This window comes from Camellia sinensis, chromosome 7 (assembly GCF_055761805.1).
Source record: "Camellia sinensis isolate YWXY chromosome 7, ASM5576180v1, whole genome shotgun sequence".
Classification (NCBI taxonomy): domain Eukaryota; kingdom Viridiplantae; phylum Streptophyta; class Magnoliopsida; order Ericales; family Theaceae; genus Camellia; species Camellia sinensis.
This window is the reverse complement of record NC_138967.1, coordinates 90,785,241-90,811,913: the sequence shown is the minus strand read 5'-3', so window position 1 is coordinate 90,811,913 and position 26,673 is coordinate 90,785,241. Positions and strand designations below refer to the sequence as shown.

The 26,673-nt window shown below is 38.8% G+C and overlaps 1 protein-coding gene across 5 annotated transcripts in view; it reads right to left on the bottom strand.

Moving 5' to 3' along the window:
* The window catches only part of LOC114293002 (Ribosomal protein L1p/L10e family), a 61,547-nt gene extending 43,590 nt beyond the window's left edge, over positions 1-17,957 (bottom strand). For all 5 annotated transcript variants that reach the window (XR_003639916.2, XR_003639914.2, XR_014335617.1 and 2 more), the window contains exons 1-2: positions 17,138-17,957; positions 11,234-11,311 (exon numbers count right to left, since the gene is read on the bottom strand). Coding sequence is in view for 2 of the 5 variants with exons in the window: in XM_082878655.1 (XP_082734781.1) it covers positions 11,234-11,311; positions 17,138-17,842 (783 nt within the window). In the remaining 3 variants the exon portion in view is untranslated. The remainder of the gene's footprint in view (positions 1-11,233; positions 11,312-17,137) is intronic.
* Between the last annotated feature and the right edge of the window lie 8,716 nt (positions 17,958-26,673).

The window sequence follows — 26,673 nt, the reverse complement described above, 5'->3', positions numbered from 1 at the left end:
TATGATGTTTGCCTCCCAGGGATAAAACTAGTTGATTAGGGCTCACTAGCTTCTGCAACAACAATTAGATTCTAGTCACACCAAGACCTTGGAAACAATACACAAGGAGACATTGACCAAGCTAATTGGTCAAAATTAAGTAAGATTCTAGGATGCTTCTCTTAGGCATAAGAGCAATCAAGGTTCTATTCATACCCTCTAGAGTCTTCTTTTCCACAAACACTTTCTAAACCACACTAATAATTGTAGGGCCGACTATATCCCAATCCTTATGATAAAACCCTAGTTGAATTCTATCCAACCTTGGTGCTTTAAAAGCACCTAAGCTAAACACACCCATCTGAACCTCAACCACAGTCATCAGTTGCAGAAAGAGAGCTTGATCATCATCATTCAACCTACGACCTTGCAACAAACCCTTGATCTCCTCATTCCCCATTGGAAGCACTATCCCTGCCCATAAAGATATTTGAAATAATACACCACCAAACTCCATAGAGTATTCCCATAAAACACAAAGAACCATCTGAAAGTTTCAGAGCCATTACCTTGTTACGTCTATGCCAAATCAAAGTAGTCATGTGAAAATAGTAAGTATTCTTATCTCCCAATGATATCCATCTGGCTTGAAACTTTTGGAACAAGTACATCTCCTCTTGGAATAAACTCAACTGTATTCTTAATTAGTTGTTTCTCAAGTCTTTCTAGAAAAGGGTTTCTACTCCTCCGTAATGCACTTTTGAATGCCATTCTAACCTTGCCAGCAGACACCGTTTGGTACGAAAATATTACCAAAAACATTAGATTTCCATTCTCCAATAGAACTCACAATGGCCAACAAACACTACTTGTTACGAAAAATATTACCAAAAACATTATAATTCCATTCTCTAATAGAACTCACAAATCGATGAATAGTGCAGCAAACATTACCTCCAGCAAAGGACCAGGAATGATGAACCACCATCTCGAAAGGACGAGAAAACAAGGCAACTTCCATTAAAAAGGCGCTAGCATCCATAGATGAAGAAGTGCTATCCAAAGAAATCAACAATGGGCAGTGTCCAAAATGTGTTTTAAGCAAGTGCCTAACCTAAGCATACGGAGAAAGGGCTCTTCACTCTGAATAAAACAAAGCATGATCAATTTCTTCCCCTATCAGCACATAACGCTGCCTTGAGTTCACCCATGTGTAGCGTGCGCCTAAAAATCCCATAATGAAGAGGTTGCATCTATTCATCCAATTAACAAACTTCTCACACCTCGCTACTTCACCGAGGCACCGCCAGACTTCTTACCCCCCTCCCCGACAACCTCATTGAATCACCGACAACTAGCCATGGCAACTTTAGAGCACTCGCAACCCTGGTAAGATATCTCCAATGCACTTCTCTAGAAGCCAAATTAGGACACACATCTATAGTTGTGAATAGCCAATCTACTTCATTCTTCTTGTGAATAACTGCTTCCAATGCTTGGGAACAATGAGAGAAGATCTCCACATCAACCAAATCATCTCTCTAGAGAAACCAAAGGCTTCAACCTTCACCACCTGATTATAAATCGTTTGCCTTTTTACACGATCTACCCATATATTCTAAAATCTAGTTTCCAACAAGACGGACCACAAGGTCATGACCCCAAATGATCTCCCACAAATTTCAGAGGAAGTCACCACTACCAACTCCGCTACAGATCCATGATCTTCGTTGGAGAAACTAAGATGCGTTTTTCCAGCATCTGTTGCAAGCTCTGTAGCTCCAACAATTTCGTGTTGATTTCATTGATCCTGTGGTCCGATATTACTAGACATGGAAGATCTATCGGGCAACTTACTACCAACTGCACTAAGAGGACGTAAGGTAATTCACAATCAGAATTTAAGAGAAATTTGTCGGTGATTGCAAAAGAAAGTAGGGGAAGAAGGTGTTGAAGGAGGTGGGAGGGTCGATCCATCTTTGGTGTGAGTTCTGCTGCGGGTAGATATGGTAGAAGGCAATAGTGGAAACTCAAGGTCAAGCCCAATACTTGTGGATTGAAGGGAATCTGGTTAAGGTTTTTTCCAGAAGAGCTAGGCTAGGGTTTCTAATGAACTTACCACCACCTCCTTCAACAAGCCCTTTGTGCGATCCTCTTTTAGCCACTTGGCGCTTCTTGTCACCATTTGATCTAGTCTAGGATGCTTTTTGACCCATGTGTAGCCACAAAAGCCACATCATATCCATTAGAAATGACAACAAGGTCCCAGGGACAACCTAACCCTTTTAGGGTCCTAAGGAAAAATTTTAAAGTGAGGCCTTTTGTGAGGTTCCATTACTTTTTACAAAATTAAAACTATAGTATGTGATCGGTGTCAGTTTCTCAGCTAATAAAATTGAACGATTCAGTTTGGTGCTATTTAACCCCGACCAAACCAAATTGCTGACACACCTAATCGGGGAAAATAAAATAAAATAAAATACAAAATACAAGAAGAAAAAGAATTGAAGGTTTTTTTTTTAGATGGTAAAAAGAATTGTAGTTTAAAATGGGCCTTTTGTATAATTTCATAATCACCTCAACTATAGAAGTTTGCATACATGCACACCAAAAGAAAAAATAAAAATTTATGGTGCCTTCAAGAAGAACAGGACCTAAGGCCACTACCTAAATGGCCTCTGGATAACGCCGGCCCTGCAAGGTCCCTCTGTTGATCATCCCACTATCATCCAACACGTCAAAACGTGATCCAACAAGGCTTGATACCCTTGTTGCCCCTCAAATTGCACCTTTTACTGCTCCACTAACCAAATATTAGCCATGCATTCAGGTGCAACAATACCACGGCACCACTAAGTACACCCGACTTGCTTGGCAATCATCCACGAGCCACCCACTGTTATGACTTGAGGCCTTTAAAGCTCCATTACCAACCAAGCTTAACTCAGTTCTTCAATCCCTGAATGCTGCAACTTCAATGAATTTTCTAATCTACTCATAATGCATAGTAGGCACTCCTAGTGTCCATGCTATCCACATTCAAAACATATGTCCTAAAGGCCTTCATACCCCATGAGGAGCAGCAAATCATTCGATCAAACCTTCGTTCGATCAAACCTTCAGTGACAGCCTTTGAGTGAGATAAACTTCAACACACACACACTTATACTTACCCCAAGCTTGACTGGATGAAGTTGTATCTAGCTTTATCGCCTTTCCCATTAGATTTCCCAACCCATTAATATCTTCTCGTCAAAGTACTAAATCGGTAGTCCCGCAAATCAAATCCATATCACTCTTCGCTAGTTTGAACTCAAGGCACCACCTCTGAACGGTTAGATAGTGACCCAACACAAACAATGACCATCAAGTAAAACATGCTTGTAGTCCTCTTCACATGAGAATCAGACCAAGTAGTAGCCCTCACCCAGACCCATCATCTCAAACGATTTTGTAGCTTCTAAATTTGTTGAGCCCTCTAGACAAGGACCTTGTAACCCACAAATCTAATAAGAATCTTTACAATCAAAGCCTGATGCCACCAATCCCAAAGGCAACACAGCTCCTCCTCACCACACGAGGACTATCCACTCCATCGCTTGATGTTTCCCCATGTTTGCCTCATCAATTTCTATGGCGCTATCCAAATCTTAGTCGTCGTCATCATCATCAAAGCCCATGTAAACCTCAATGGAGGATTCAACTAGGGCATCTCGAAAGTGATCTTCAGGTTACTTCCCTCTACCGATAAATCATGTTATTTGACCCCCACCATAGCTAGGGTTTTCAATACATCTCCACCATGTCATCAAGCCCATCTTCCCTTGATCAATCATCATGCCACCACTTAACTTTCTTCTTGTTCCATCGCAAGGTATCCGCCTCCTTCCCTGAAGAGGTCACCAAGGCCTCACTAGCTTAGGGCTCACTCATTTTATCAAACACAACCAAACTAATGCAAACTAGTTATTGATTCAATATGTCAAAAAGAAATAGGATTTATAAAAAATAAATTAAAATAAAATAAAATAAGCGCCATTGCAAAAAAAAATAGTTGGAATATGCGATCATTATTACTAATAATAGTAATTAGCGACCAAGTAAAAATAGTGAAAAATTAGCAATGAGCTATATCAAAAGTTCCCCTCTAGACAGTGCCAACCAGTGTCGCTGAATCATGATACATATCATGTATCATTGTATCACTTTTGTGTATCATGTATCGTATCATATCGTGTATCGTAAGATAGATTAACAAATATAAATATATTGTAAAAAATAATCTACTAAATCATATAACTAATGACCCAATTGGTGAATATGGTATATATAAATTCAATCAAATTGGATTCATGATAGTAATTTAATTTCTTGCAGCAAAAGAAGTATGGCAGTCATTTTTTCTTGTGATTCTATTTGAATTTGCGTCTCCTTTGTATGAGGTGTTTTGATAATGTAGTTCATGACTCTTCAATGAGTGTTAGCTATGTGATTAATAGTGAGAAAAGTAACTAATGGGGCCAAAGGTGAAGAAGAATGTAAAAATTAATTAATCGTGCGATACGAGTTGAATCGCGATATGATACAGAGTCGTACGATATGTAAACATATCTCACGATTCAAGTCACCAACGATATGAGTCCATGATACGTATCTTTTTCCATACGATATGATACGTATCATACAATTTTGACAACACTGGTGCCAACATACAACTATGAACATAGTGACTAAATTACAAATGGGTAAATTACAATTTCACCCTCAAATCTTACATTGGTCCCTCATCTTTTTATTGCAACAATTAAGGCCTCATATTTCAACTTGTGTTTCAATGTGGTTCTCCAGTTACCCCAATGTTGGAAATTTGAGTGAAAGCTGAAATATGAAGGACCAAAGTGAACCTTGAGTGAAAGTTGGAGGGTGAAAAGTGCAATTTGTCATACAATTTTTTTTATCTAACACCCCTAAAATGTGTTCTCCCAGCGCTTAAGTGAGCACTTTATGTCCAAATTTTTAACGGCAAGTGATGTTGACATATTATAATCACCGAAAGGCACTTAGCATATTATATTAGCCGAAAGTCTCTAAGATCTGTAATCTTTTTTACGCACTCAGGGATCATCTTGTAATTGTCTTCTTTGTAAATCCTAAATCTTCATTTATAAATAAGGGGTGATATCTCATCATACCCTAAGCTGGTTACCCAAGCTTCATGGTATCAGAGCATCACCTCCAGGGCTAGGGTTCAAAGCATACCTAGTTGGATCATCTGCTGAATCGATCTTCTGCCATCATCATCATTCCGCTTCTTCTTCGTCTCTGCCATCATCATCATTCCGCTTCTTCAGCCCTCGTCTTCATCTGCTTCGTCTTCGTCTCAGCCCGTCGATCTTCTCCCACAGTTCGTCGCTCGTCTTCATCAATCGCAGTTCGTCGATCTTCATCGCAGTTCGTCGCTCGTCAATCTGCTCCCGCAGTTCGTCGCTCGTCTCAGCCCTCGTCCTCGTCGTCCTCTGATCTCAAACCAAGGTACATATAATATATATATATATATATATCCTGATATATATATATATAACTATAGCCTGATATATATATTTATATATAAATACATGTGTATATAAATAACTCAACATACAAAAACAAAAAAAAAAACAAAAAAAACAAAAAAAAAAAAAAACAACAACAACAAAAACAAAAAAACAAAAACAAAAAAACAAAAAAAAAAACAAAACAAAACAAAACAAAAAATGGTTTCTTAATTTTGTATTTTGTATGTCTTTATAGTGATCATTGTGCCTATTATCTCACTACCACCTTCCGGGTTTGTGATTTCCACTAATTTGTTGCGGGTTTGGTAGTATTGTATCCATGACAGATTCCACTAGTGTGTCCCCTTCGTCTCAAACACCAAAAAGTGAGAGTCTCATTCTACCTACTACCATGACTGAGAACCCCAACCCTAGTCTGAAAATCACCACCTCTCTATTTAATGGTCAGAACTACCTAGCATGGTCTCAAAGTTTGACTTTGTTTTTAAAGAGCAGAGGGAAGATGGGGTATGTTGATGGCAGGATACAGGCACCTAGTACCACTGACTCAGGTTATGACCAATGGGAGATTAACAACTCTTTGATTATGAGTTGGCTTATCCATTCGATGGTTCCAGAACTTGGTGAGGGCTACTTGTCTATGGAGACTGCCCAGGACATTTGGGAGGCTGTGGCTGTTACCTATTCCCGCAAAGGAAATTTTTCACAGGCATTTGAGTTGCGTCGCTCTATTGAGAGCACACTTCAGGGGGAGCAGACTGTTCTTCAGTACTTCACTTTCCTCACCAACGGCTGGAAACGCCTTGACCACCTGGAAGACTATAAGCCTGTTTGCCCTACTGATTCTATCGGGTACAAGAAGTTCATCGCACGGGAACGGGTTTTTAAATTTTTGGCTAGCCTAAATATGGAGTATGATCCAGTTAGGGGTCGAGTTCTGAGTATGGACACTCTTCCTTCACTACAAGAGGCATTTGCCTATGTCCAAAATGAGAGAGTCGTCGATCTGCTATGATGTCCCCTATCTCTACTGACCGTTCTGCATTACTGTCTACTCCTCGAGATAGCCTCAGCCTGCCTCCTCCGTCTGCTGCTAAGGAGTCTGTATTCTGTGATTATTGCAAAAAGCCGCGGCATACTCGTGAGACATGTTGGAAGCTTCATGGGACTCCATCTGGGGGTCGAAGTGATCGGTCGGGTTCTCGAGGAGGTCGGTCAGGCCACTCTCGAGGACGTGGTTCCTATTCCCGGGCTCATCAGTCTAGTGCCGTTGATACCCTTGATTCTAATTCCACTTCTGCTACCCACGCTTCTGATACTGAGCTGGAGGATGCTTTGCGCCAATTGTTGGACCGCAGATCTTCTACTGCTCTCAGTCCCGCTTCCTCGTCCTTTGCCCGCTCAGGTAACTTAGTACCTTCTCCTTGTGCTTTCCTGTGTCATACATCTTTGCCTTGGATTATTGATTCTGGTGCCTCAGATCATATGTCTGGCTCCTCTGATCTTTTCTCTGCCTATAAGCCTTCTTCAGGTCAGGACAAAGTTAGGATTGCCGATGGAACTGTTTCTTCTATTTCTGGAAAAGGTTTAGTCCAAGTCACTCCTACCATGCATCTATCTTCTGTTCTCCATGTTCCCAAGTTTTCTGTTAATCTGTTATCCTTAAGTCGTCTTACCCAGGATTTGAATTGTTGTGTGACGTTTTTTCCTGATCATTGTCTTTTTCAGGACCTTGTCACGGGGAGGACGATTGGCAGTGGTAGTGCAGAAAATGGTCTCTACTTCCTAGATCAACCGGACAAACTTGCTTATTCTTCCACCCCGTCTTCTCCTACACCCCCTGATGTCTGACTGTGGCATCGGCGTCTTGGGCATCCCTCCTTTCATTTACTTAAGCATTTATTTCCTTCTAGTTTCGCAAATCATCATATGTCTGACTTTCTTTGTGAGTCTTGTCAACTTGGAAAACAACATAGAGCTTCTTTTGCTCCCAGTTTGAATAAAAGCTTAGTTCCTTTTTCATTAATACACTCTGATGTTTGGGGTCCCTCTCGTGTTCTGTCTGTGAAAGGTCATCACTGGTTTGTTACATTTATTGATGATTTTTCTCGTGCTACTTGGGTGTATCTCATGAAAGATAAAAGTGAAGTTTTCTCTGTGTTTCGCACTTTTCATAAGATGATTTGTACTCAGTTTGGGGCCACTATCAAAATATTTCGTTCTGATAATGGCGGGGAATACATAGATTCTGGGTTAGGACAATATTTCTCTACTCATGGCATTATCCATCAGACCTCTTGTACCAATACCCCTCAACAAAATGGGGTGGCCGAACGCAAGAATCGGCATCTTCTTGACATGGCTCGGTGCATGTGTTTTTTTATGAACGTACCTCGACCCTATTGGGGCGACACCGTTCTCACCGCTGCCTATCTTATTAATCGTCTCCCTACCCAGGTTTTGGACAAACAGGCTCCGCTTCACGTCCTCCTCGGTTCTCAGTCCTTGTTTTTTATTCCTCCCAAAATATTTGGTTGTGTCTGTTTTGTCCATAATCACTCTCCCTCTCGTGGTAAGTTGGACCCTCGCTCCCTCAAGTGTGTTTTCCTTGGTTATTCTCCTACTCAAAAGGGGTATAAATGTTACCACCCTTCTTCTCGTAAGTGGTTTGTGTCCATGGATGTCACTTTCTTTGAGTCCCAGTCCTATTTCTTGTCCTCTCCGGTGTCCCCGTCCTCACTTCCGGGGGAGCCTTGGTATGAAGTGAGTGAAGTGAGTCCTGTGCCTCCTATGGTAGAAGTGAGTCCTGTGCCTCCTATGATAGAACCAGTTGTTCTTGCACCACCCTCTTCTACTGGAACTATAGAACCCACTGTCACCAAGAATAAGGATGGACATGTTTATATCCGGGACATCGATAGAAAACAAGTTAACTGGATACACGGGACCGTTTCTGCTACTCCACTGCCATCTCCTGCTTCTGATGAGAGTCTAGGTAATTTTGAATCTCGTGAGTCCATTGATCTTGATGTTCCTATTGCCAAAAGAAAGGGTGTGAGATCTTGTACTCAACATCCTATCTCACAGTTTGTATCATACTCTCATTTGTCATCCTCATATAGAGCATTTGTGTCCAATATTTCCTCTGTTAGCATTCCTAACCATTTTCAGGATGCTCTTGCTATCTCTGAGTGGAAACTAGCCATGATTGAGGAAATGAAAGCACTTAGGAAGAATGGCACTTGGGAATTGACTGAGTTACCTACGGGCAAAAGACCTGTGGGCTGTAAATGGGTATATACTGTGAAACACAAAGCAGATGGGTCTATTGAGCGTTACAAGGCAAGACTTGTGGCAAAAGGGTTCAGCCAGACATATGGCATTGATTATCAGGAGACCTTCACACCCGTGGCTAAAATGAATTCAGTCAGAGTACTTCTTTCTCTAGCAGCTAATCTAGATTGGCCGCTTTATCAGTTTGATGTCAAGAATGCTTTTCTCCATGGTGACCTCGAAGAAGAAGTATATATGGACATTCCTCCGGGTTTTGAGAATCATCAAACAGAAGGGAAAGTATGCAAACTTCGGAAGTCATTATATGGTCTCAAACAGTCTCCAAGGGCTTGGTTTGAGAGATTCACTCAGGCTATGTTTAAATATGGCTTCAAACAAAGTCAGGCAGATCACACATTATTTGTGAAACATTCCTCATGCGGTAAGACTACAGCACTTATTGTTTATGTAGATGACATAGTTCTTACAGGCAATGATAGTGGGGAAATACCTCTGTTGAAGAAATATTTAGCCAAAGAGTTTGAAATCAAAGACTTGGGAAGCTTGAAGTATTTTTTGGGAATTGAAGTTGCTCGCTCTAGGATGGGATATTTATCTCACAGAGAAAATATGTGCTTGACCTGTTGAAGGAAACTGGGATGCTTGGCTGCAAGGCATGTGCCACCCCACTGGAACCCAATCAGAAATTGGGGGATGATGAAGGAGGAGAAGTTGTGGATAGGGGGAGCTATCAACGTTTAGTTGGTAAGCTCATTTACCTATCTCACTCCCGTCCTGATATTGCTGTTGCTGTCAGTGTAGTTAGTCAGTTTATGCATGCTCCTCATCAGATTCACTTTGAGACTGTCATGAGAATCTTGAGGTATTTAAAGTCTGCTCCTGGTAAGGGTCTGTTTTTTTCAAAGTATGATCATCTTCGTGTAGAAGCCTATACAGATGCTGATTGGGCTGGGTCAGTAACTGATAGGAGATCAACTTCAGGGTATTGCACATTTGTCGGCGGCAACCTAGTTACTTGGAGGAGTAAGAAACAGAATGTGGTTGCCAGGTCAAGTGCAGAAGCTGAGTTTAGAGCTATGGCACAAGGTGTGTGTGAACTTTTATGGATCAAATTATTGTTGAGTGATCTAGGTATTGCTCAGACGGACTCCATGCGGTTATACTGTGATAATAAGGCCGCCATCAACATTGCTCACAATCCCGTTCAACATGACAGGACAAAACATGTTGAGATTGATCGCCACTTCATTAAGGAGAAACTCACTAGTGGTACCATTTGTACTCCTTTTGTTCAGTCTGGTGAACAACTTGCTGACATTCTCACCAAGGGAATTGGGAATAAACCGTTTCATGACATATTAGGCAAGCTGGGCATGAAAGATATCTTCGCACCAGCTTGAGGGGGAGTGTTGACATATTATAATCACCGAAAGACACTTAGCATATTATATTAGCCGAAAGTCTCTAAGATCTGTAATCTTTTTTACGCACTCAGGGATCATCTTGTAATTGTCTTCTTTGTAAACCCTAAATCTTCATTTATAAATAAGGGGTGATATCTCATCATACCCTAAGCTGGTTACCCAAGCTTCAAGTGATAGGAGAACCACATTGAAACACAACTTAAAATATGAGGACTTAATTCTTGCAATTAAAATATGAGAACCAAAGTAAAATTTGAAGGTGAAATGTGTAATTTACTAATTAAAAATAGTGCCTTGCTAGGTTTTAATTTCAAAATCTATTTGCATTTTTTTTTTATTTGTTTTTCCTAAAAAACTAAAAGTTAATTTGGTCAATAAAATGAAAAATAAAAAATAAAAACAAATCATTTTCATATGATTTTCTCTTCTTAGACGCAAAAATAATTTTTGAAAATTTGAAAATATCTTTGTTGTGTTTATTTTCGTCTAAATAGTTTCTATAATTTGAAAAAAAAAAAAAAAACAAACAACAAATTCTGAAAATGAAACCAAACAAAGTGAGTGAAAAGTTAGAAGTGAGCTATATCAACACCCCTTCAGTCAATGGCGACACACCTAGCTGCAACCCAATAGAACTTAGATTTTAATGCGTAAATGCGCATATTCAATTTAACGAGTTCGTATTATCAGTGGGATAAGTTTGAACATAACAAATAAAAAATATAGGAACCATGCAAAGCAAAATATCTACCATATAGACTAGACATCGTTCCTTGACACTAACCAATCTTTATTCAAGTTGAACCATTACCAAACATTTCCAATATTTGCTTGCATGTTTCAAATATGTCAACTTGATCTAAACAAACAAAAAATCCAGCTTATACACCAATGTCCACGCCAGAATAATGCTTGATTTGAAGCAGAAAAACAAAAAATGAAGCTCAACATAAGTCAATAGTTTCTACAGATAGCAAATACCAGATCAGTTCGACGTAGTTCAGCAGCAAGATTTACATGTACTTCAACAGTTTCATTGAAATTTGCCTTCGCATTAGCCTGAAAAAACACTAGAAGGAATGCAAATAATTAGCAAGGAAGAGAACTCCAGAAAGCAAAGAAAAATCACCAGCTGAGTAACTATCAGCAATGAAGTAATATATGGTCGTCCACCTCAATGCAACTAAGCTTGTTAACAGCTAGGACTAAGATTGAGTCCACCCCAAATAAATTCCACTTGGATAACACCAGAAGATATTTCTTCTGAGACCAAATCCAATTAATGAGATCTGATTGTAGTCAAATTCATTTTCAAACCAAGGTATTCAATCTGACAACAATTCAAATCCATTTAAACCCAAGACATTTTATGAGGATAATATCATAATCTCATTAAAACAATACAGACTTTTCAATTTTAACCATTAAACAATGTTACTGTTTCAGATTCAGACATCCAATTTATTTTTTTATTTTTTTGATAAATAATTCAGACATCCAATTTATAATCAAATATAGGCTAAAATATGACTATTTAAGATTGTGAAAAAAATATACAACTTAGAAAGAGAGAGAAGTCATATTACATTAGTCCCACAACAACTTACAATAAATGTTTGATTAACACAGCCAGAAAAAAAAAAAAAAAAAAAAAAAAAAAAAAAAAGACCTAATGACTAAACATAACAAAAGTACCCCTAAGCTAAATATGAAATAGTAAAACTTCCAAAGACCGAGAGAAACTACAATTCTCACCCTCCTCAAACTCATGATGTGAGAACAGTAAGCATCGAGAATTTGTTAAGTAAGAACCTTGAAAGTGAACTGAAATATGAGTCTTGTTAAAGAGATTGGCAAGCTACAAGGAAGAGGAAGTAAAGGGCAAAGTGAAGATAGGACTCCCAGATGTTGAACAGCGCTGGATTCATGTGGCAGACCCCATTTGATGGGACTTAAGGCTTGATTTGGTTAGTCCCGGTTAGATTATTTGACAGCCTAAACAATGAGTAATTTAGGATTTTAAGGATTAAATTGAAAGCTACCAAGTAAAAAAAGGGATTAAGGTTGATTTGGGGGTGATTGGATAGGGTTTTGAGGTTGAAAAGTGCACTTTTAGAGGGCTGTGAATAGTAATCCGAGAATAGTAAATTGAAATAGAAAAGAAGAAGAATGAAGATTATAGGTCTAGGAATTACTCCTAAAATTCCTTAGGTATCACACGTAAGGTTTGATTGCATCACACAATCCATAAAAAGCTTTAAAAACTCTTGAAATTCTATAAAATATTAACTCCATTGAATTGGAAGCATTACATAACTTTATATAGACTTTAGAGGCTGCCTAAACCAACTCGAACCAAAAAATGAAACTACTACAATATCTTTGATTTCGAAAACCAATTTAAGACCATATAAGAAACATAAATAAAAATACAATTAAGTAACTTGACCCACAAGATTACCCATGGGTGACACCTACAGTCCATGCCAATAAATATGAAAATTACCAAACTACTTCCGGCCTAAAAATCTTAGAAAATAAAAAATAATCATAAAATAGGACTCTAATAATACTAGAAACATAATTATATATGATTCCTGTCAATTTCTTTTTGAAATCATTCCAATATCCAAATATCATTGCTTCTTTAAATTTAACCTTCCTTGAGCTTCTTAGGGGAGGTGGTTTGGGAGATTTGGGGATAAGTGGGAGGGAGGGGAGGTTTGTTGAGTGGTTGTACCTTCCAGCTACAAGGACAGCAAGGGGGATTCTTTTGTGTTGGGATAATAGGGTGGTGGTTATGGAGGAGGAGGTGGGTGATTTTTCAATGTCGTGCTTGTTCAGATGTGTGGAGGATGGCTTCCATTGGGTTTTACAAGGGTGTGCAGGCCAATTCGGAGTCTGGAAAGGTGTTTGTTTCGGAAGGAGTTGGAGAGTGTTGCCTTTCAGTGGGATGTTCCGTGGTGTGTGGAAAGAGATTTCAATGTGGTTCAATGGCCAGCGGGGAGGACTGGCAGTGGCCGATTGACTGGTAATATGCGAGCGTTTTCTACTCTGGTTGATGAATTACATTTGGGGGATTTGCTGTTGCAGGGTGGAGCTTATGCATGGTTAGGGGGCGGGTTTTGTCTCAGATTGATTTGTTTCTGGTGACAGGAGGTTGGGACGAGCATTTTCTAGGATGCTTCAATGTCATCTTCCACCACCGATGTCAGATCAACGGCCTAATGGATTCTTGGATAAGGTGCGGGTGCAGTGGGGGAGCTATGTTGTTTATGGGACTCCTAGTTGTAGATTGGCACTGAAGTTGAGCTACGCTTGTTGGGCAGTGTTTATAAGCCTCTGGAAAAAGTGTTGGCAAATAGGATTCGAGTGGTGCTGGGTTTGGTGGTGTCAGAGCCACTAAATGCTTCTGTGGGAAGTCGCCAGATTCTGCATGCGGTTTTGGTGGTTGAGTGTGTTGATTCTCGTATTTGGCAGGAGTGGCCAAGTGTGATCTGTAAGCTAGAAATTGAGAAGGCTCATGATAATGTTAGTTGGGAGTACTTACTAACTATTATGGCATGGATGGGTTTTGGGGTGAAACAAAGAAAGTAGATTCCGTTTTGTATTTCGACGGTGCGGATATCTATGTTGGTGAGTGACCTTCCCTTTTCATATCTAAACTCCCAAACCAAGATTTTTGGTTGTGACGAGTTTGTGGCCTAAATTAACATGAAGTTAGGGTTTCCTAGTTTCCCAAAAAAATAATGTGGCGACTCCTTTTTATGTGAATCGGTCTATTTTGGCAATTTGTGGGCTAATCAAATTGTGGGAAAATTGTTTTATATTGCCATTTTAGATCTCGATAATTCACATATTTCAAAAGAGCCAAATCCCATGTGGGTGCGCCGAAAGGCGTGATATCCATAATTAGGGTGTTTGGTTTAAACATAAGGGCAATTTTGGTATTTAGTTACAAAGATTTGGTGAGATCAGCAATTTCCTTTACCACCTTTAATGGCTACATAACACATGAGAGATTAGTGTATAATGTTAGCTTAAGTAAGGGAGGTCAATGTAACTTCAAAAACCAAAGAGGAGATTCGTGTACTTGTTAGAAACCTCAGCAGAGGTCCATGTAATTAGCCCTAAAATATATATATATATATATAATTTTTTGTACTCCCTCCTTCCCAAAATATTAGTCTCTTATTCCATTTTTCATTGTCCTAAAATATTATTCCCTTTTCAAAAATCAAAGACTGAAATAATATGAATTTCATGTTTTGTCCTTCTTTTAAATTCATTAATAACACAAAAAGTACAATTATGACAATTGATATTCCCAAAAAAATGTACTATCAAAGGGTAATTTCGAAAAATTAATATTTAAGTGCAATAATCGTAATACCAAAAAAAGTTGAATTCCCCAAAAAGAACTATTATTTTGGGACGGAGGAAATATTGTATTATACATGAACTCAAATAATGGTGTGAAAAACCATTCTTTTAAGAATTAAGAGTCAATAGCCAATATATTTTAAAATTTTCAGTCGGTCCTATGAAAATTCCAATTCAATATCAAGTCTAATCTGTTTATCTTGCCCATGAGTTTTTCCCTTTCATGCAGTGTTTTATGTAAGTTTACTTGCTCGTTTAATTGTTGAAATCTGATTTTAGTATTATTATATTTTCTTATTTATCCTTACTTTCTATATGGCTACAAATATGAGACAATTGTGTGACGCATTATCATCAATTCTGAACAAGTAGGATAGTACATTATTTTCACTATTTTTTTCTTCTCTAAAAATAAGCAAGCAAAGCATTAGAAATTCTATGCTTGTATTTATCATAACAGTTATACGCTAATTATATACGAAGAATTATTACAATCTCAATTTCATAATAGTTCGGATACATGACCTTGATCATGTGAAAAATTTCCATTCTAGAAAGACCAATTTCTTTTTGTTTGAGAATGATTTTTCCTTTAGACTTGCTGCCAAGTTTATTACAAAGACCAAGGTTCCTCCTACAGTCAGGGCCTTAGTTCAGTCAGTTGCTCCCAAGAAGATATATATGAATGTGACGGATCAAACTAGAACATATAACAAGACCATGAGCCCCAAAATCTATGATTTATGTAAAACTAGTTGTGAGTACTGAAGTTGTCTTTTCATTCATAACCAATTTCTATCACACTTTAAAAAAAACATTTTGTGCAAGGTTTGCATTTCCTGACTTACTACTCTTAAGAGACGTTCAAAAGGGGATTATAAAGGGGATAAGAAGCAAGTGTGAAGAAATACTGCAATCTATCCAATTTGTTGGTATCTCAAGAAAGAAGTTGTTTCGCATTGTGGATAGGAGAAGCACCTTCCAAAGACTCAAAACTCTTGCCTTCTTTAAAATTTCTCACAACATTGAGTATAGTCAGTTGTATACTTCCATAAATAGATGTTAGGCAGGAACTGGCTTGGGTGAGATTGTGATCCATCCTTTGTTCTTCATGAGTAAATGTAGCCAAAAATTGAAAACCTCAAGTCTCAAAAGCATCAATCCTATGATAATTCTCCAGTTGACGGAATCATTACCTTCCCCTAACTCGCCTCTAATATACTCCCACAAAGTTTTCCATAAGACGACCCTTGCCAAGTAAGTCAAGTTTGGTTAGAGTAATTGTGTATTAATTGAAAAAATAAATAAAAATTAAAAATAAAATAAAATAAAAAAACTCCAAGTTTCGAAAGTGAGAAGGAAAATAGAAGGTTGGGTTGGAAGATTACTCACACCTGTAGGAAGATTTATACTTACTAACATGCCTTATCTTCTATTCTCGTTCAAATACCGACAACTTGTTCTCTTCCAAAGGGAGTCATAAAGACGAGAAACTTTTTGATATCCAACTTGCTCTGGTCTCATAAAATTGATGACCACGGGAAGCATTGGATTAAGGAAGAAAAGTGGCTTTGATTCCTAGGTAGTAAGTAGCCTTAGCGAGTGGATTCCAAAGTAAATTCCAAAGCCTCGAATCACAGACAATTTCTAAAAAGTCAATGTCCATATTAGGTGCTAAATACATCAATTAAATCTAAAATGTAAAAATCTTTGTCGTTAAAAATTGTACTTTATCATACCCGTCCTGTCCACACCCTTAAACTTTGAACTCTTCATAAATTGTTAATTCCAGTGGCTGCCTCAACCATTTAAATGTCATCAACAATCAAATCTACTTCAATTTTATATCTCTTCCTATTCTCCTAATTTTTCATCAACATAGGGGTAAATAAAACACCCATTATACCATTTCATACCTCCTCTTGGTAGTTAAAATCCAATCCCCACTTTCTCTAACATGGGAACAAAATAACAATACATGACCTTGCATGGAAGAACTTATCCCCATTCTGAGCCTCCCAACTTCCAACACTTAATGCATTCCTCCCCTTTCCAATTTGAATGACCATATCACATCTTTCCTGACTTTTCTGTAATTGTTCATTGAAATGGCCCCAATTACTGGGGAAAAAAAATACATAAGAGATCTCCACAACCGAAATCCTCATTTAAATGGACGTAGGATACATGAAACCATAAATTATTTGGTCCCTCGCCTGTCCTTCTACTCCCCGATATCCCCAAGCGGCTAATGAAATGAGACTTTACTATTATGGATACAAGATGAAACTAGAAATTGAATCATATGTCAGTCAAAATATTTGAAAATACACAGAATTCTATCACTAAGCATATTTTTGAAGAAATTGTATTTCCATTTAATTTTCAGGCAATTAAACATAGAAGAAGGTCCAGAATTTTTCACTTGAAATTTAATATTATTAATTGACATAAACAGGCACACACACAATTAGAAAGCAAACAAAGGAGCGAGAAAAGGACCTTGACGAGTCGAATAGCCTCCTGGAGATCAAAAATAACCTTGTCCTTGTTTTGTTGTTGTTGCTTGATAAGTGTGGGGAAAGGAAGCCTCTCCTCTTCAACACCCCTCAAAGCCCACCTAAACCTACGATTATCGGCTTGAATTCGCACCGTCTCTCTATCCAACTGCGCATCCTTGTTCCGTTCCTCCTTCACCTGTCCTTCATCTGAAGGAGCAGGAGCATCCTCCGCCAGTCGGTCTTCTGGTAGAGGGGCCACCAGCCGAGAAGAAGGGTAGGAGACAGGAGATAGCTTGGGTATGTTTTTCACGTACCGAATGTCCTCCCGAGTCCAAGCAGCCCCACGAACTTCTTCTGCATTTATTATTGGTTTATCGGAATAGTCTCGTTCGCGTCGAGGCGGCTGTGATGTCAGGTCTTGTTCCGATTTGGGTTTGACAGGGTATGAAACGGATTGTATTGGTGCTGATGATGTGGGTTTGGGGGGTCTTCTTGTGGGTTCGTTCGGTCGAGGAGCCTCCTCCTTCTCTGCTTCTGCTGCTGGTGCTGATTCAGAACAGAGTGATCTGTTAAATCCCAGAAATGGAAGAGGAGGAGGAGGAGAGGTGGTTCTGGGTTTTGAATAATGTCGCAGTCGGAGATAAGAAGAGGATTTTGTCGAGCAATGGCGGCGAGCTTGAGATAGTATGAACTCCAAGGCCGCCATGGTGTGGGGTTCTCAGTTCCCACCTCAGAAATACAGACACAGAGAGAAGGGTTTTAACGATACAAGGGGCAAGGGTTTTGTAATTTCTAGTCTGGGTTATTAATTTGGGAAAATTGGATTTAAGTGAACTCTTTTCCAAACTTATAATTAAAATCCAAAAAAAAAAATAATAATTTAAAATATAATTCAAAATTTAAAACACAATTTTATATTCAAATTATGATTTTAAAACTATCAAACGAAACCTATATTTTTATGATGGCATATCTTTTCTATGTCTATAGTGTAAATCTATTTATGTGTTTGGTGTAATTCTTTTTATGTGCCAGAGTCGTATCAAAAATATATTCTTATTTGTAGTGTAATTATTTTGTAACTGTCTCATCTATTTGTAATTTTCCCTATTAATTTCACGGGCAGTTATATTTATAGTTTCATTTTTAGGATATAAGGGATGCACTAATTTTTCTCCTTAGTCTCCGTTTAGATGTTGGTTTTTTGACTAAAATATTTATAGAATTAAAACACCTAATTATATCATTCTCTCTATTTTTTGCATTTTTTTGTATTTTTTTGTAAAAAGTTTAAAAAATAACTAAAATAGTCATTTCCCAAACAACCCTTAAAAAAAATTTAAAAAAAACAAAAAAAAATTGAAGTTTAATTCTTATAACAAATCAAATTATGAGTTTTTTTTTTTTTTAAACTTATACTTTATATTTTACTTTTTAAGAATTTAGTAGAAAATTTCATTTTCATATACTTGTATCACAATTAATTCATGAGATATTCTTATATTCTAATAAATCATATTTTTGTAGAGATTTATACACAATTTGAGAAGAAACTAAAAAGCTAGCTTCGTAGCATTTTTACACAAAAAAAAAAAGTCACAAAAAGTTAAAAAAAGTCAAAAAATCAACGTTTTACTAACTTCCTAAAACTCCACTTAATCTACATCCCCATTGTCATATGTAAATTTTTTATGAATAATTTTATCCTTATAAATATGAATCTTGATTGGTAGCTCGAAAAAGCCCTCCCCCGAATCTCCCGAATTTGAAAAGAAGAACAAAGAAAAAGAAGGAAGAAGAAGGAAAGGAGGGGCCAACATCAACCACCGCTTAGGCAGAGGCGAAGGCAGAGGAAGGGGACGGAGGCGGAGGTGGGGGTGGGGGGCAGAGGCGACGGCGGGGCTGGGCTGCGACGGGGCTGGGCTGCGACAACGCCGGACTGCGACGGAGCTGGGCTGCGACAACGACCGGGCTGGGCGACGATCGGCGATCGACGAACCTCTCTTCTCTTTCTCTCTTCCCCTCTTCTTCTCTCTTTGCCTCCCTCTTCCTCTCTGCGTTTCAGACTGGAAAATGGAAGGGAAAAAAAAAGAAAATGCCTAAAACGACGTCGTTTTAGGCATTCGGGGGATTCGGGGAGAAAAGTTTCAAGCTACAAAACATTATTCTTATAAATATTTTCTTATCCATCAGCCCATAGTATATATGATATATTCATATATGTATCCTATATTCCATTTTGCATGTTCCATTATAGTAGGTTCGTGATAAAAGTTAGAAACAAACTATGGAATACATTTTCTTGCATTTTTTCATTGGTTGGTGTAACTTTGGTGTTCATACAGATTACGTGTGAAACAAAGGAAGGATGCAATTCATATGGATTTGTTGTTATAGTTTGCATTAGATTGATATACAGTTATTCTTCTTGTTTTGAATTGCCAAAGAGTTGCATTGGAAACAGGTGAGTTTGTCTAGATTAAATTCTCTACGAACCATAGAAAGGCCGAGTTCAGAAAAAATCTAAAATAATCCTTTTGATCTTAATCTTTAATAGGTATTGAATCTGAAAATTCTGTTTGGCACTGGTATTTTATGCTCTTGTGTTCATGAATATGCTTATTAATATATGATCATGTCTTGGTATGATATTACACATGTCATGGTTGTGTATCTTTTATTTTAGTCCTTCGATGATGCTTACACTTTTGCAAATTTATTCTTGTTACTTGCTTGTACTAACTAACTTAAAAATGTTAATCTAAACGAAAGGGGCTAATGGGGTTTCGATCACATGAGTATTATTATGAAATGAAGTTATGTTCAAATTGAATTGGTTAGTGGGACGTGTTCCCTTTTGGAAAGTTAAAGTCTTGTGCAAGTGGTTGTTCGGAACCCTTGAACGGAGTGGTTGTATTTAGACCTTAGGTGGTTTGGTGTGAGGAGGGAATGGGCAAGGCCCTATTTTACCATCTCTTTTGAGGTCCTCGGTTGGCGCTACGCGGTATGTAACTGTTGATAGGCATCCGGGATAAAGTCTGCAAAGCAACAAAAGATAGGGCATACCGAATAATCCGTGTCTGATTCTTGGAGTTGGAAGGATGAAATCTCTTTGGGGGATTTCTAGACTACTAACAACTAACCTTGTAACCTATGCTATTAACTTGAATGCCATGTTCTTTTCCCCTATTGTTGTAATTACTATTGTGTATTAGATTGGGAAAAAAGGACGTAGTGTGTGTGCGTTTACTGAGCATTCAAAGCTCATGGCGTATCACGCCAGGTGCCGAAGAGGAGCTTGCAGCAAAAGACAATGAGCCGAAAACCTTCGAAGACTTTTGTCTGTCTTAGAGAAGTTAGATATTTTCTTTTGTGTTTTGTATAGTCCATCTGGAATTTTATTTTTGGGATGTAATATTGATGGAACTAATTTTTGTAACTAAGTACATTCTGTATCTATTCTCTTATTATTATTATTATATGCTTTCCTTTTTAAAACCAATATAGTTCCCTACGTTGCTTATGAGACCTTGCGTCAATAGCTTTTAAAATCTGTCAAAGGGGTAATGCGCTACCTAAGAAAGTTGGACTTAGAAGGGAGGCTAATTTGACTCCTCCGGCAATCTGAGATCTTACTTGGTCATTAGCCATAGGACTCATTAGTGACTTTCTCTTGACTACCACATTTATTGTAGATTTGGGGTGTCATAGAAGGCACTAGCAACAAATCTGGCATGGTAACAACATACATATGCCCTGCAAGTCTCTGCTCCACCTGCTCACCCCTCGGAACATAAGCCCGAAACATTGATTGAGCCGAAGAGGCTCCCTAATTGGCCCTCGAGGCCTGTGCTGACTGGGTAGGTTGCTAGTTATGTGCCTGCCTTGAACCAAACGCACCAGACTGAGGGCAAAACCCCATCAAGTGCCCTGACTGTCCACACTAATAACAGATTAACGACTGCTATCTCCACTGACTCCGGCTCTAAGAACGAGCTGCAAACGTTGAAAACTGCTGCCCTCATCCTCTCTGTGGCCAAACCGAAGACTTATGGCCTAGCTTACCACACTTAAAGCAAGTAATCCCACCCTGACTACCTCTCCCCGAACTTGAACTCGGTACCGGGAAGATGGATCTAGACTATGCTCTCTGGGACTGCTGTGGGATAAAACCCCTCTGTCTCATGTTGTCTCGAGCCTCCCCCTGAACCTCCTGACTCTTCTGTCTAGAGCCCCTCATTCGCTCCTCCTCTGACTGGATCACAATCTCAAGATGAGCTGTCAACTCCACAAGGCGACTGTAATCCGTAATCATAGACTCGGCCACCTTGAAAAAGAAGCCAATCCTCAACCTCTTCTCAAGCTCAATGCAACAGCGTTCCTTCATCGCTATAAGTTTCGGTGCAAACCTCGAGAGGCTAGTAAAAGCTACCTCAAACTCAGCCATTGGCATGTTAAGCTGCTTGAGCTTCAAAAATTGCTCTCTCAACTTCTCCTTAGCAATGGGACACAAAAACTTATCCTAGAAGGCGTTGTAAAAAATGTAACAGCCATTTTCATAATTAACAGCTACTTCTGTGGCTTATCTTATTTATGTGTTTTTATGTGATTGTCATGCCTTATATGCTCCTATATGTGAGTTAGTTGTGAGGTATGTGCCATATGAACTATACTTTGCATGACAGATATGAGAATATATGAACTAGACTTGCCTGATTCACTAAATTATAAGGTTACAAGTAAATAATGGCTTAGGGGATTAGAGCCTAATCCATATTTATGAATTTAAATTGGGCTAAGCTAAAGTAGGTTATGAGGAGTGTAGACACCCTATTTTTGACTGCCCTTAAGACTTGGATGCTACTGATTGTTTACTTGGCGATGAGGTATGTAGTGCAAAGGTTCGATTTCTTCGGCAAAAAGAGCATCAAATCCCAACCTTACACCCCATTTTTGGACTAAAACAATTTTGACCAAAATATTTTAGACCTTAAAACCCTCTATTTCAAAATAGTTTTTGAAAAAGTTCCTACGATATTCCGAGGCTCGCATTTTGTTAAATGTTGCGCTTTTTGGTAAACCGAGCAAGGACAAAGTAGAAATGAATGAAAGAGAGGTGAACTCTTTGAAAAAAAATTTTAAACATCTTGTTTAGAGGTTTGGATTTGAGGAAAAGAAGAGGATATGGAAGAAACCAGGTTGGGGAAGAAGATGGGCATGAACCGTTAAGAGAGAGTCGAGCATCCCTCGCTAAATTAGGCCTATCCGTTTGTACACTTGGATTTCAGCTATGAGGCCACCACCGTTGGAAATTGGACTTCCGAGGCTTCATTTTGCACTCAAGAATCTCCCAAAGCCGAGGTCAGATGAGGGAGATATGGTTGGTTGAAGTTAGGCATCAATCCGATTGAGCTGGAAATTAACAGTCTTCACTAAAAGAGGGATATCTCTTAGCACACTTGAAATTTTGATGTGAGGCTGCCACCATTGGAAAGCTTATTTCTGGGGCTTCAATTTAGACATAAGAATGACCTGTAAAGGGGTCCAAATGAAGAAGTTATGCCCATTTGAAGTTGGACCTGAAGAGTAGATTTTTCTACCGGCCATGGATGATGCAATGCCGGCCATTGATGATCAGTGCCGGCCACAAATGATCATGTGCCGGCCACCAATGGTCCATTGCCGGCCATTGATGAAAAAAGTCAGTTTTTTTTTTTTGCAGATATTATCCTCCAACTGTCTTCCACACTGCTCCAGATATTTCTGAATTGATATTTTTTACTTGAGCTCTTGTATTGCTATATATGGAGGCCATATCTCTTATTTTTTGAGGAAGAAGTTTGGGAGCCTCTCTCTCTACAATCCTCTTCCTAGATTTCTCCCTCTCTAAAGCTTTTGTGCTTAGAAGCTTGCATACATCAATCTTTAACCTATCAACCCTTAACAAGAGTGGTTCATCTTTGGGTTGAGGTTGCTTAAAGCTCTCTTGGAGCCTCCTTGGAGCTCTTGAAGGTCATTTTGCTTGGTCTTGTTGCCTAAAATTAGGTTGTGCTTCAAGAGGTATAACTCTCTCCCTTTAAGCTTGTTCTTCATACTTGTTTTGCCATTTTTTTCCACCATTTCAAGGCTACTTTTGGCATGTAAAAAGTTTTATTTTTCAGTCCTAAAAATGGTGGTTTAAGCCTTTGTGAGTTAAGGGGTTGTCCCCCATTTTGGCTCTTTGGCTTGGCTCTGTGGCTTGTGAAGCTTTTTTTGTACCATCTTTCATCACCTTTCAAACCAACTCTTTTGGCCTTTTAACCACTGAAACTCAGAGGTTTTTCAGTGATAAAAACTTTGTTTTGAGCTCCAAAATAAGAGGGGTGGCCTTCCTTCCTTGTGCTTTGTTTGCATATGTTGATGGCCTAACATGTGAGCATGTTTTTCTACCATCTCATGGCTTGATCTCAGCATGTTTTTACGACTTTTTTGACCTACTTTAGCTCTGTTTTTGGCTGGTTCAGTCACTTGTTACTTGCTTCTCACACTTGTAGTGTAATCATTCTTACGAGCTTAACATGCTTAATGAGTTAGCCTATCATTCTAGCCTGTGTTAGGTCCATCTCAACATGTTTTTGCTCATATTTTGTCATGCTTTAACTCTATTTTGAGTGGTCTTGGTCATATATGCTTTGCCTTGCATGGCTATAGTGTAGTTGGCTTCACCAACTTTATGTTTTAAGGCCTCTAACATGTTGTGCATGTGTTTCTTGCATGTTGTAGCATCATTTTATATGTAATTTTAGTGCATAAACCACTGTCACACTCTCACATATTCCACTCTTTATTGCTTTTGAGAGTTGTGCTTTGTGTCTTGTTTGTGAGCCTACATGCGAGCATGTTTTTCTTGCCTTTTATGCCTAAGTTTCAACATGATTAGGCCACTGTTTTAGCATGATGTAGCTCTGTTTTGAGCTAGTTTGGTCATTTAAGCATTGTATTGCATGCCTCTAGTGTTGTGTCATTCACTAGCGCTAATGCTTTTGGCTCTTAACATGTTATACATGTGTTGCTTGCATGTTATAGCACTACTTTTCATGTCATTTCAGCACTGAAAATTCTGCAACATCTCTTTGTTCTTCACTTTTTTAATTTGCTTTTAAAAGAGGTCTTAAGCCCCTTGTTGGCTTGAGCATGAAATTGAGGCATTCATGCCTAATGGTTTTAAGCCTCCCTTGAGGGTTTCTACTAACCAACAGCATGAGACCTCTTTCATGCTCGAAACACTTGTGGCTTAGACCACCTTTCCAATTAGAGGACTTTTCACATTGAACTTAACCAGTTAAAGGACTAATTGGTAACCTAAAATATGTAAACAAGAAACGGGCTAAGTAAAACATGGACAAGATAAACATGTGTGTTGCATTGCATGTGTTTGGATCGGACGTTAATCCAAACACAAGAAATGCGAGACGTTTCATACTCATAATGATGAAACGTGTCATGTTTCTTGGTCTCCGTTACCTTTAATCATCCATGATAAGGTAGCAGACTTGAGTCTTTGTTTTGTGCATTTATTGAAAGTGTGCAAGTTGGATCCTTGGCCATCATGCATCAAAAATGCTTGGTTGGTGGTTTTAGATCCAATAGGCCCCCCTTATTTGATGTTTTGAGATGATAAGGAGAGGGTGCAGTACAAACATGTTTTAGAAAAACCCTCAATTTTTCTCTGTATGTGCTCTATTGCAATTTGGTGTTACAGCACACCAGTGGTCGGCAGTGTTTCATCATTAGCCGGCAGTGCTTCATTGTTGGCCGGCAGAACACTCCTTTGGCCGGCAGGTAGCCGACAGCAAGCCCTCATAGCTGGCAGGCCACTGGTGCACTCCCCAGAAGTGATTTGGTAAAATGGTGCAGAGAGTTCTTGGAGTAACCCTGCAAACAGAGCCTCTTAAGAGCAAACCAGAGAGCTTTTCAGGACGGAAACCGAGGCATGCATCGTCTACTTTCCAAACAGAGCTGAGGTAGTGTAGTTTAAAGTTTTTCTTGTTAGACAGCATGAATTTGTAATTTAATTAATTAGTGTGCTAATTAGTTAAGTGTTGTAATAATTAGTCTAATTAGTTTAATTAGATTAGTTAGCTTAACTTAGCCTAGTGTAGCTTAGCTAATTCATTCGAACCCTCCTTCGAGAGGGCACAATGTTGTAATAAGTGTGCGTACGTGTGGCATGTCTTCCAACCCCACGTCTTTCTCCCTTTTATTTATCCGCTTTCGGTGTTTAAATTAGGGCACGTTTTGATTAGCATACCATATGCTTGCATGTTTGCATCATTCATTTGTCTTGCATGCACTGGGCTCGGCGCATCATTCAAACTGCATCTTATTTCAATACATTTATTTGAATACGTTCTTAACAGCATGTTATCAACTTGTTGCATTCATATGCCATCTTAGATAGCCAAGCCTATTTAGTTTCATTATTCCATGTGTTACATTAGGCATCTTGTATAGTTAGGATCATGCATCTTTCTAAATAGCTTTTGTTTTGGCTTGGAGTACACTGTAAGTTTTACACTTTAGCATGCTTGCATGAGTGTGAGTGTTGCCATGTTTTGCATGCTTGCCATAAGGCTATGTGCTTAAATACTTAACTGCATGAATGCCTGTGGATGAAGGCTTGATTACTTGAATTGGGACAATTCATCGATTGTGAGTTTTAAGCTCACTTTGCGAAGTGGCAAATCATGTTTTAAGCCCACTTGAGGGTGACAAATCCGCGCTTTAGCCCACTTAAGGATGGCAATTTCAAACCATTTTCAAACACAAACATGAGTTGTTTTGTTCCAATTCTTGCGATTTAGTCTATACTTGTATGCTGTGCGCATCACATAGTACGTTAGCTAATAACCGGAATAAGAACACATGTGTTTATGAAATAACATATCAAGTTAGTAGAGGCCGATCCTTTGATCGGGCGAGCGGGGGTGCTCATTTCAGGACCTTTCCCTCTCGTATCCAAGTTCCCGAGCCGAGGCAACTTTGATAATGACGGACACGTGGCCTTTGGCACGAGTCAGGGTTTCCTAAATTTTTCAAAAAAAAAATATTTAGGTGGCGACTCTGTAATCTGGCAAAGCAGTCCATGTTTGGCACTTTTTGATTCAAAATCGATTTTCTAAAACGATTTGCCTGATTTGGACTCTTTGGTGTTTATCAGTCTCGCATTGCACTTTGTGAGATTAGATTCAGAACCATGACAGGAGTCCGAACTATAGGAGACCAATTCGCGCCTCTTCGAAAGGGGGCGCGCGAATAAAGTTGGGTCTACAAGGAGCCTTAAACTAAGTCAAGTGAAGTTGCTACCAATTCTTAAATTAATGGAGATAAATTAAGAATAGATATTTTATATTTGTGGTACTCAAATAAGAAGTTGGAGACTTATTTTGAGAGAGAGAGAGAGAGTATTCTAGAGACTAAGGAGAAGAAGGAGAGAAAGAAATGGAGAAGAAAAGAACTTGAAGCAACTTCACCAAATCAACCTTGGAAGGTAAGAAT